The sequence below is a fragment of the Saccostrea cucullata genome, unplaced genomic scaffold (genome assembly GCF_032062105.1).
Source record: "Saccostrea cucullata isolate Sc308-1 unplaced genomic scaffold, CSIRO_AGI_Scuc_v1 ctg370, whole genome shotgun sequence".
Taxonomy (NCBI): domain Eukaryota; kingdom Metazoa; phylum Mollusca; class Bivalvia; order Ostreida; family Ostreidae; genus Saccostrea; species Saccostrea cuccullata.
The window spans coordinates 27,608-40,536 of record NW_026922495.1 but is presented as its reverse complement, the minus strand read 5'-3'; the positions used below and the strand labels follow the sequence as shown (position 1 = coordinate 40,536).

Here is a 12,929-nt window from a genome sequence, read left to right as displayed (position 1 = left end):
ACTACTTTTCATGTGATTCCAAATTGAATTCCATGGAAATACTTTGTTTTCTACATAATTCTATTAGAGTCGTAAAGTACGAGGAAAAGAAAAGTTGAAAGTGATTATGACGTCATAATGGATTAAGCACTGAAAAGTTACTCTAAAGTCATTTACTAGATCTTGACCTTAATTCCTTCAAAGATAAGCACCAATGAGATTTTTTAAAAGTTTGATCGAACTTGAAGGTCAATGTCACCGGGTCAAATATTATTATAACATAATGCAATTTTCTTTTCACAGCTTTATAAATGCACATGCCAAATATGATGGAAACAACTATGCGATGACGATTCTACGATAACATTATGGAGCGATAGTGATTATCTCTTTATCATGGCACCACAGATCATCAGCACCGCAGCATCGCGCCAGGCTATAGATCGCTTCATATCGTGCCAACGCTTTTTCGCGCCATCGCGTCATCGTCATCGTGCTATTGCATCGCTCAATCGTCATTACACCGTTTATTCATGGCCATCACATTTTCGCGTCATCGCACTTATATCAACACAAACTTCGATGGTGCGATGATGCATGCGATAGTGCATGTGCAATGTGACCCTATCCATATACTCACCACCACCTCGTTCAATATATTTCTATAAAAGGCGCTATTACCACACAGGCACTTGTTAAGGTCTTCCGTTTCCAACGGAAGACCTTCTACTGATTCTGTTGGTAAAGATTATTATGTCGCCCCGAACGAAGTCGGGGACGACATATTGATATTGTACGCATGTTTTTTTTATCCAGGCTGTTTCTCGGAGATGGCTGGGACAATCTTCCTGAAACTTTCCTTAAAGGACGATCACTGGTTGTAGTTGTGCAGTGAGGTCGTTCAGTTCCAATATGTCTACCGTTGCCATGGAAACCTGTAAAAAGCGACAAATTTTGTCCGAGAGTGTTCTCTCTGGTCCCTTAAACGTTCGTCATGAAACTTTTCTTATTTTAATGATTAGTTTCTGTAGTTCTGCAACTCGTATTTAAAATTTTCATATAATCGATTATTGCCATGGAAACCAGTTGAAAGCTAAAATTCTTTAATTTCGATTTTCTCAATAACTACTCAGGCAATCGTTTTGAAACTTTCAATGTTTATTCCTTGCAATGTGTCAAAGTGATTTCTACTTTCAAAATAATTGTAATGAGTCGCTCACGCTTGCCATAGAAACGAAACAGAAAAAAAGATTCAGATGTACACATGTGTTCTCCAAGGTCTAGGTCAAAGGGTCAAAGTTCGTCGTATCCAATAAAAGTTCTTTTCATAAGGATTACATATTTGAAATACGAAAGCCCTAGTACTTACCGTTTAAACGTTATGGCTATTTACTATGTTCAAGACGACCCCCCCTTTTTTTGAAGCACACAGCCAAGTTGAATACACAGATATAACATATACAACTTACAAGTAACTTTTTAAAATCTTCATTCATAAAATTCAGTTCCCGTCATGTGATATTTTGCCATCATTCATTCTCCTTCTGTTTTGTCTCTTGAATTTATAAATATTTTAATTATTTTATCTATATATAAAAAAAAAATAACGATTGTCAACTGCATTTATTATCATTTTGCGTTTTCTTGTATATCTATCACTTGTATATTATTCATTTCATTAGATAGTGCAAGTATAAATTAAAAAATTGGTACGTCATTTCCATAGTTTTTATTCATTCATAAATTCTTTGATCCGCTCCTGATGGTTCGCAAAGCCTTGATCACCACTGTATACAAAACATTCATCTCGCCGAAAATGTTCATGATTCCGCTAAACTGAGAAAGTTCACACATGATTTATCATCTCATAACACACATCAGCTCTCTGCAATGCAGAAATGCTCGAATTGATGGTGGCATGTCAGATTCGTTTTTCGCTAGAACCTCTAAAATGAAAGTGAAAGAGGGAAATTTCAGAGTTCCCACTGGCGTTACAATACACAAAATAATTCGGCTGATCTTCTTCATAAATTACATTTCCCAAGATTTTATCATAGGAAAGATACTGCCAATTAACAAGTATGAGGCTCAGTTCAGTACATCTGCCAGATTTCTTTTATGCAAGTCTGCAAATTGAGGAACTTGTAATTTTCCTGCACTACTTTCTTCTCCTACCGATTCTAAAGATAAGGAGTGGGATGTACCGAATTAAGGTCTTCCGTTTCCAATGGAAAGGAATATAACTCAATGGTTGTTCAAACTTAGCTTATGGAACTTTTGTTTTAGTGATGATAAAAATGTCTTGTCTAATACGACATATGCTATTGCTTGCAATAGCAGACTTTCGTTATTCTTTTTTTTCTTCCCTTTGAGGCCTCATATTCGCTCATTTCTCAACGGATTTCGCTGTTAATTTTTAGACCTTATAGACGTTAATAAACTCTATCAGAATGATGTCTAAAATTTCAAAAAGCCACTTCCGGTTTTGAGTTATTTTTTAAAGGAAAATTTATAATTTCAACAATGAATGAAAACTGTGTAAATTTTAGATAATAGAAGGATTGAATTGTGCACATCGGTTTTTGTTTTTCGATTTCTGTATTCAAAATGGCGCTATTATTGAAAAGAACCAAAAATTAATATTTTTCTTTTTATCTTCTAAACTAAAAATATTTTGTTAAAATATATAGAAGTAATTTGAAAATTTCATCTTTCAAATGATATGTTGAAAAAAGGGCTGACCCCTAAATTAAGGGACCTAGAGGGGCCAAATTTTTTCCAGATATCTGAAAAAAACTTGAAATTTGTTATGCATCTAAAGCAAAGTTGTTCAAAATATCAAGCTTTATCTAATGGGGTCGTTAAAACGTCCGGCGATATAACCAATCATGGCTTTGTTGTTTTTGAACATGAAGAAAAATATTAATTTTCCGGTTTCGTCAAAGGTCAATTAACAATTTTGTCCAAAAATTATTTTTACATAGCCCCAAAAAAAATTACTTCCGGTCATGTGAGGTATAAAGTTAAAACTGTTACAGTTTATAATTTTTTCATTGATTAACACACTAGAAAGTATCACCTTTTGTGCCCATAAAAAAAAAAATCAATTTTTGTTGGCTTGGAAAAAATATTAATTCAGAAAAATTACTTTTTAAAAATGCATATATTTTCAAAAACTTTATTAATTAAGGTGTTATAATGCTTCTTTAAAAGACGTTTTAGCGTCCTTTTTCGTTGCACATTTCGCACGTTTAAATACCATTATTGCCTAACGAAACAAAATATGTTTATCAATCGTGGGCAAGTTGGACTTGGATAGACCGTCATGTGTCAGTTGGTTTCACACTTTCATGGGTTATTTTGTTCAAATGTTAATTAAATAAAAGTGAAAGTACACTGCAAATGGCGAGATTTTTAAAACAAGAGGTCCATGTCACATTCAACTTACATGTTCAATGCTTTCAAAATAACAGCCTTTAAAGCAGAGATTCCCATTACCACTAATAAAAGTTAACTTGCCCTACACTAATGATAAACATATATTATTTCTGACTTGCTGTGTTTTTTTTCACTTAAAAATTCTCAGTTAACCTCGGACTTTCAGTAAGGCGTGTGCATTTTTCTTTAAATATGCAAATGGCATTTTCTGAAGAAATTAATAACATCATTTTTGTTGTTCAAAAAGTATACCTTTTAAAAATATTTGTTATCACTGGTGATACTTTTTTTATCCAAAGTTAATCAACAATATATTTATAAACTGTATGTAACGTTTTGACTTTATAAAAGTCCACACATTGTAGTTTTGGAAAATTTCATTGTAAAAATAATTTTTTAACCGAAGATGCTTGTTGAAATATAACCAATCATGGCTTTCTTGTTCTTGAGAAGAAAACGTTTAAAGATTTTTCCCATATATTCCTATGTAAAAATTTGGCCATTCATTGTGGCCCCATCTACACCCGGGGTCTTGATTTTAACAAACTTGAATCTACACTACCTCAAGATGCTTCGATATTAGTTTCATCTTTTCTGATCCAGTGGTCCTTAAGAAGATTTTTAAACATGCCACCGAATTTTCACTACATAATATATATTTCTTAATTATCTCCCCTTGAAAGAGGACATGACCCTTCATTTGAACAATTTGAATATCCTTCATCCAAGGATGCTTTGTGGCAAGTTTGGTGGAAATTGGCCCAGCGGTCGAAAAAGTGAAAAGTTTAAAGACGGACGCACAGCTAGACGGACAGCTAGACGGCGAGACGGACTGCAGATAAAATGTGTTCAGAGAAAGCTCACTTGATCTTTAAGCTCAGGTGAGCTAAAAATTCAATTCAAGAGCCATCAGTCCAGAAATTTCAAATTGAACAATTGTACATGGTCTCCTGCTTTCGGTGTCTTAAAAGTAGTAGATGGGATTCCATTATTTATTGCATATATAGTGTCAAATATGAACCCCCTATCATGTCATTCAAAAGTTTACAGTTTTACACCCAAGTTCAAATTGTTGAAAATTAGGTCAAATATAAAGGTGAAGGTAAATGGGTTGGGGTGGAGACCCCCAGGGAACCTTTTGAAGAAAAACAATCCTAGAAAAGAATCATTTCAGGAGGATAAAAATAAGTTACAGTCTATGTTATTATTATTCAAGTTTTTCCCATATAGTATTCAAACTATGAACTCAGATTTAAGGTGAATCTGGGGTCATAATTGGGTTCAAATATTCACATGGAATGTGAGATAGAGATATAATCGTTAAATATCATCTTCTTAAAATTAACAGTACTTGTACACTAATTCCACTATAGCGCAGATTCTTTTTCGAGTTAAATCACACATTAAGCATTCCTACCCCATAGGCATTATCTAATGTTACATAAATGTAATACATTTTTAAGTTTTAAAAAATCTTCTCTAGAATAACAAACATCTTCGTGTAGAGGGAAACGACTTGATATGGCCAAGTAGTATAATATACTCATTACTTCGATGAATATTTAATATGCCGGGGTTCTTTGGCCTCTTGTTATTCATAGTTAGATAGTTAGATATCAGTGTTCATTCGAATCGTTATACTAAACAGATGTAACCCCCTTTTTTTCAAAAAAGAAAAAATTAGAAATATATTCGACACAAACATACATTAAAAAAAAAAAACATTTATTCTAACATTTAGTCGTGAAATGTTAGCACTGAAAATAGTGAAAATTACTTTTAAAAGTTCGATTTTAAGTCTTTGGGTATAATTTCATTATTTTCATTTTTTAATATCTATTTTTTTTTTTATATAATTTTTGAGATCACGGTAATTTTTTTTTAAAGATTTTTTTTTGTTTTGTTTAATTTCCAATTTCTTTTCAATTGAGAAAAAAATCTTTCAAAAGTTATAATTTTTTTTTTAATGATAAAAGAATGATCCACCTCTTTCGTTTCAATCTTAAACGTGGTCGGCGAACCACGTGTTATCCATATAAGGACAGCATCACGTGGTTTTTACCTTTCCACAACAATTTATTGCCAGGACAACGCCCACTGATTACAATGTCTACGTGTGTAATTATATGAAATACAAAGCACAGATAAAAATTACTTGATTTCAATGCATAATTAACTTCACAAATGAGCTAATTTACAATCGTTCGAATGTTTTCATGAATTCAGGGGATTTATTTCGACAATAAAAATCAAAACAAAACATGTGATTTCTAACGTGGTGTATTGGTGACGTCAAAATAGTATATTCTGATTGGTTGTTCAATGACAGGTGCCACTCAAAAACCACGTGGTGTATTAATATTTTCCTAGCGTTGAGTGTTTTGGTCGGGCCGCGCCATCTTCCTCGAATGTACGTTGTTTTGCGTTTCTTTGGACCAAAAATACCGCCCGGCCTTCTACATTTGCAGCAAAGGAATTATTTGCCACCTCTGCTAGCTAAAAATTCAAATCGAGAAGTGAAATGAGTCTGGATACGCTGCTTGAAGCTGCTGAATTTCTGGAATGGCGTAACCAGTCCAAAACACGTGGTATGTTTCGCACATGGCAAACTTTAGCTGAAAATGCTGGTGTAATTTGTCATTCTTTAAGCCTAAAATGTATTGAATATGTTACAAGTATTATTCCCTTTATCAATTAAAGTAAAATATTTGTATGTACTTCGGCAGAAAACCACAGTCAAGTGATTAAAATTTTGTACACAAGATCGGTGAACATCGTCCGGTCTCGCTTTCATTTTTGACTCATTTGCATATGTATGAGCACGCCATTAACGTGATATTTACATTCCCTGTAGCTGATGATTCTGCAGGCCGAGTATCGTCAACAAACGGATCAGACACTTCACAAGATTCTTACAGCTCTGCAAAAATCATCTATATGGATCCAGACGACGCAACTTTACGCAGGCGTGCTGGAGGGTAAGGCGCTGAAAATGTAAACAGACTTGACCTTGAGGTATCATCCACGTGCTTGATGACGAAACAGTCGATGTGTGCATTGCACATCATATGCAGGAAGTGACGAGAGTTCTATCATTTTAGGGGATTAAAAGATAAAGAAAAATTATAAACACATATAAAATATTTATCATTGTCACATACACATATTATTGACACACACACACCCTTTCATGAATAAAACAGTGACTGTATTTATGTTTCAGTTATACCATATAATATCTAGAAAAGTCATGAAAAAAATTGATGATTTGTGAAAAATGTAAATAATGTTAATTTTAAAAGCTCTTTAAAAGAATTAACTCCAGTATGCATAATTAAGTATCAGATATGCATTAAGTATACCATATATGATACCTAGAAAAGTTATGAAAAATATTTAAAATTTGTGAAAATGTACATTGTGCTATTTAAAAGCTGTAGAATCTACAAAACATTCAATTCAAGTATTTTAATTTCCATCAAAAACAGAAAAAATCGTCATGGTAATTAAACAAGATTTAATGTATAATATGACTTCCCAAATGACTGTTTTTGAGAGTACGCAATGATATTGAGATGAGATTGATTAACATTTCAGAGCTGGGACCAGAGAGGTTCACAATAAATTAGAGAAAAACAGGTGAATATAACAGTTGTGATATTGGTAGATATAGTTGTATAACAGAGAAAAACAGGTGAATATAATAGTTGTCATATTGGTAGATATAGTTGTATAACAGAGAAAAACAGGTGTCAATATAATATAGTTGTCATATTGGTAGATATAGTTGTATAACAGAGAAAAACAGGTGAATATAATAGTTGTCATATTGGTAGATGTACAATAATGTAGTTGGAGATTGGGGTGTATTATTTTGGACATAAAAAAGGAGATATTTCCATTGATTTTACTATTAAAAATCATTGTATGTAATTTTGCATATTTTTTATATTCATACCTAAAATTTAGTGTAGTCTATTTGATATTGTGTATATGGTTTTTAATACCTCTGCATGGTAAGTGTACTTTAATATGTATATATGCTTGTGCAAAGAGCATACCTAGACCCATTACGAGACAGAACAAATAAAAATATGATGCCCTGGATAATTATGATGAGAAAATTATTCATATTTCTTTGAATTATTTGTATAGGAGGGCACATCTGAAGGAATGCTTTGACATTTTAAAGAAACAGATTCCAACCTTGGAGGATAAAAGAACTTCAAATCTCTGTATTTTACGTGGCTCTATACGATACATTCAGGTAAATATTTTCAATTTCTTGAATGTTTAAAGAAAAAGCTAAAGTGTCTTCCAGAAACTAATAACTATCCTTAGTGCAGATATTAGCTGGAGGCCATGTATGAAGTGACAGAGAAATTACGATGGTAATTTGATAAGATAAAAATGATATGGACATGCTTGTGCAGATTACCTATTTTTAGTAATGGGAAGGGGCGGAGCCAACTGTAGGTACAATAAGTAGGTCAACCTGGGAACCATGGCTTTAAATCCAATACATGTTGAAATCTGATTGGTCCGTCATATATAAACACTAGCACATAGAGGTCACTTGGGGTGAGGGAGAAAGAGAGACAACTCAAAATGAAATTGTATAATGCTTAATCACATTTTGCCTTAATTTTACTCTTTTTTTTGTATTTTTAGGCAGTAAAAAGGAAAGAGAAAGAGTATGAACTAGAAATGCAAAGATTAGCAAGAGAGAAAATAACACTTCAAGAGAGAATACATAATTTAAAGTCAGAGTTAGCCAGGATGAACATTGAGGTGGATTTAAATAAGTGGGTTACCCTTCCTGACGAGCAAGACACCAATTCCACATCCACTGCCACAGGTAAATATAGGTTTAACTTAATTAGTATGCTGGTTGCATGTTTAAAAAAAGAAATTTTATAAATTTAAGGGATGAAGGTTGAATACTACTTGAGAAATGAAAATGCAGCAGTAGATTATTTTTCTAACCAATTCAAACCTGAAATTGACATTATCATATGTATGACAACTGTCAAAAAAATAATGCCACCAACCCCACCCCCACCCTAATACTACTTGCCTGTACCCAACCATTTTCAAATAGGTTGTGAAAATATTTGCTATGGCAGAGAAAGAAGCTTAAATTTGTTTGCAAGATATTAATATATATCATAACAATGCTATAAACATTGAACCAGCCAGTTAAATATTTATTTGTCATTGTTGCAGAACAAGGAAGTCCAATATGCAGTGATGATGATGACGATGATATTAGAAGTCCTAATAAATCCTATATGGGTAAGTTTATACAATACAAGTTATGCAGAGAAACTGATGTGTAATTTTCTGTCATGAATTATCCAAGTGAAGAAAGTTTGTACTAGAGAGAGTAATTGAAATTTATACAAGAGAGAAAAATCTAGAACTTGTTTAAAAGAAAATATAGAGTTTCTTCATGGAACAATAATTTAGAATTTGTATATTAGACAGTAATCTAGAATTTGAATAAGAGACAATAATCTAGAATTTGTATGAGACAATAATGTAGAATATGCATTAGAGACCATATTAATTGAGAAATGTCAAGGTGTGCATTTATTTTTAAGGTGAAAGGGACATTGTCAAGAAATTATTCCCAGGCAGCAACAATCAGAATGCAATCAACCACCAGAGAGAGTTGACAATAATAAAAGTCAGCAAGCCTGACCATGTGAGCATGCCAGCAGCCACCATACTGAAAATTCCAACCTCCAAATCTCCTCTTCAACAGCATTTAATGTCCCCCATACAAGGGAATTCTCTGTTAACTAAGCCCCCAGTTCCAACTCGGCCTGAGCAGGTGTCATCAGCACCTGCTACTGCGACTACCTCCAATTCCCTAGATACACGCACGCCAGTAACGCAGCTGTTGGCCAGGACATTAGAGAAAAGACAAAAACAACAGCAAAGTGCCATAGTCACAGGTAATGACCTGTTATATTTGACAAACAGCATTGTAAAAAATACTATATACCACTTTATTTTTGTCCTTTCAAACTTGCAAACAATTTTGTCCCGTCTTTAATTCGCTATGACACACTTTTGTTTAAGAAATTATACTGTATTCTTTGAATTCGCCCCATTTTAAATTTGCCCAACCAAGGTAAGGGTAAGGCAAATAAAAAACGGGTACAAAAATTTCTCTGTATACAGAAGTCAGTATTGCTCATATTGAGTCTTTTGGATACGGTGTCCATAATTAATTTTGAAAGAAATTTCTTCTTATGATGAGTCATATGGGTATACAGTTTCCATAATTCATTTTTGAAAGAAATTTGTTTTTATGGTGTAATGAAAAATATTTTAAATGTTTAGTCTAAGATGTAAAATTTACATGGTATCATTAATTGCATGATGCCTTACTCCTTATTTGTCTTTGTTTTTCAGTGACAAGTGTCAGTCCCAGTGTTAAACCAACACCAGTACCCACAGTTCCATTAAAGACCATTCCTATAAGACATTCTCTGGGCATTCCAATAGCAACACAGTTTGTTGCTGCACCTGGAGCAGCACAGTTAGCAGCAATTAACAAACTGGTTTCCCAGGGTACCTTAGCTATGCCAGTCACCATGGCTAAAGGATTTGCCCAGCCCATTCTGGTTTCTACTAACTTGATGACAGGACTAACTTCTAGTCAGCAACAACAGATATTAAACAGTGCTGCAACACAGAGTATGGCAAAACAGACTCCAGCAGCCACTTCTACTATTGCTACAGCAACCACCACTGTCAAGGTCACGACACTCTCTGCTACACCACTGTCAGCTACATCACAGTCGGCTACACCATTATCAGCTACGCAACTGTCGGGCACTCCTTCCGTGGCTACCCTAGGAAATGTTTCCAATATCAGACCACTTGCGAATACAGGCACAACTCACATGCTGGGACAAATCCCCTTCAATATTCTAGCTCAAGCACTGCCCAGAACATCTTTAGGACAAGTGGTCACACCGGCCACTTCCACAGTGTCAGTCTCGATTCCCTCTAGTCTGCCACAGAGCGTTAACATGCAGCAGCTCATGTCACTTGCTCAGATTACTCAAGGGACACAACTGGTGTCTCCAATGACAGTTATGTCTCCTGGAGTGCAATTTGCACAGGGATTGACTCAGACACAGTTAAACACGATGCTTTCAAGTCCTCTTCTAAAGCAGATTCCCTTGATTCCTCATGGATTCTTGCAGGGAGCTCAGATGGGGGGTGTTTTAGGACAACCAGTGGTGAAGCCGGTTGTGGTTGTCAGCCTGCCCAGTGTGGTGAGCACCACCACCACCACTTCTACCATAGCTGCTACAACCACCACCACCACATCATAGGAATTGAAGGGAGATAACCAAGTTAATATTGAAATCCAGGCAATTTTAGCAAAATCCTTATTCTATGTGTTATCAATACAGATATGTAATGATGTAAAATTTTTCACAAATTGTTACTACCGGTATGTTATTTTGGGTACAATATAGTAATTTTTAAGTATTGATGGGCTTAAAATAACTTTTTTAGATCATGTATATCTAATATCTGTGTAGTTTCAAAATCCAAAGGTTTAAAGATTGAGGAGTATCTCAGAAAAAAAAAATGTCATTGAAAATATTGCTTTCACTTTTCATGAGGATATGATATTCATTGTAATTTTATTTTTAACCTTTCATGGACCTGATATAAAGAATAATAACTTTACCAATCGTTGCAGTAATTTTTTCAGTTCCATTTCATCCATCTTTCATGAATATTCCATACAGTCCTTTTATTGCACATATGTATGTCATATTTATAACAAAAATGTAACAGTTGATGCTAACTTATTTCATAGATTTCCATACGTGGAGTGGCTACTCAAAGCATTTTATTTCAATCTTTGGCATATTATCATTGCACTGTTTTCATTTGAATGCAGCTGTTGAATTTATGGAGCTGATACAAGATCACATATTTCACATCTTATCTGTCAAGTGCTATTTTCTTCATTTTGAGAAAGTTGTATATGTTTTTTGTTAAATCTGTTGTTATTGTTGTTGATGACTTGACTGTAAATATTTCTGGTTTTCTGTTTATACAGGCCAAATCACCATTGTCTGTGATCTTATATTAATTATGTGGAACATATTTACCATTAGCATTGTGTAAAATATATGTAGTGTTGCAGAAATTCAAGAGAGAGTGTGTAGAAGGCATACTGTATGCGAAGAGTGGAAGAAAAGAAGCAATGTGTGTTTTTGAAGCATGATTGTTCAAAATGCATGCTATATTGAAGAACATTAAAAGATATTTATGAAACTAAAAGTTAGATTGAAGTACAAGGTATTGCATTATGATAAAAATTCTCTTTGGTGCATTCAGTTTATATGTACAGTATGTATTGTGAATATGTGTTGAATTTTGATGATGACAGCTATTGAATTTCAGTAAAGGTTACAGTTTGTAAACATTATACAGTAAAACCTTTTTATCTCAAACTCAGTGAAATTGAGAAAATTTGAGTGTACAGAACAAATGGTATGGACTTGTAACTCACTTTGACATATCCATGGTATTAGAAATTTTGATGTTCGAGATACAGAAGTTCAACAGTTTTTGAGAACTACATGTACTGAATCCTAGAGGTTTACTCAAATTGAGTTTATGTATTCTGAATTCAGAAGAAATAGGGAAATGATTTCAATTCTATTTTTTCATTTTGATTTGTTTTTATTGTGATTTTGTTTAATTTATAAGACATGTTACAAAATCTAGGCGTAATATGTGTAAAGATTTTAACAGGAATACAAATGTACTGTGATGTAAAGTTTAGCACATCATATACATGAAGTGTAAAATTTAAACAATGTTTTCTGTCAACAAAAGCTACCTTTATATTCCACATACAAACAAAAATCATGCTTTTACATTTATATTAACTAACTACATTGTATGTAATATTGCAAAGTCATTCATTGTCAAAATAACTGTTAAAAAGCTTAAGAATTTTTCAAACCATTATTTAAAATCGGTAATGTTATAAGAACCTACAAACACCAAATTGTAAGAGGAAGGGGGAGGAGTAATTAATTTCTAGCTGTTGAAAGTACATTTAAGCTACAAATATTTGAAATAAATCCAAAAATAATCACTATTGAGGACTTGTGTTTGAGTTCTATGGAAGTCAAGAAACTAAGTTGGACAGGGTATGGTACATGTCACATTTATGTTTCATGTTTACTCCTTTATTGTACAGTGGATATAGTTCATGTGTTTGATATAAGAGAGTACCCAACTGCACAAGAAGCACAAAATTTGCCAAGGGCAAACAGTTTTGCAAGTCTGATGCCCAGATGAAGGTTTCAACTTTCCCACATATTCAACAAGAGGCCCGAGGTCTTGAATAGGTCTTCAGATAAATTGTACAATCTATCACTTCTATTTGAAGCCTCAAACTGTAAATATTTTAAGACCCAAGATGCATCAACTGACAAAGTTTTATGATTCTTAGCCAT

At 33.6% G+C, this 12,929-nt stretch overlaps 1 protein-coding gene across 1 annotated transcript; it reads left to right on the top strand.

The window, feature by feature from the left end:
• The first annotated feature begins 5,497 nt into the window (after positions 1-5,497).
• LOC134261860 (mucin-2-like) lies at positions 5,498-12,568 on the top strand. Its single transcript, XM_062744253.1, has 8 exons — positions 5,498-6,005; positions 6,272-6,395; positions 7,015-7,056; positions 7,573-7,684; positions 8,089-8,275; positions 8,644-8,712; positions 9,021-9,377; positions 9,841-12,568. The coding sequence occupies exons 1-8, from the start codon at positions 5,939-5,941 to the stop codon at positions 10,770-10,772; spliced, it is 1,890 nt and encodes a 629-aa protein (XP_062600237.1). The 5' UTR covers positions 5,498-5,938; the 3' UTR covers positions 10,773-12,568.
• The last annotated feature ends 361 nt before the right edge of the window (positions 12,569-12,929 follow it).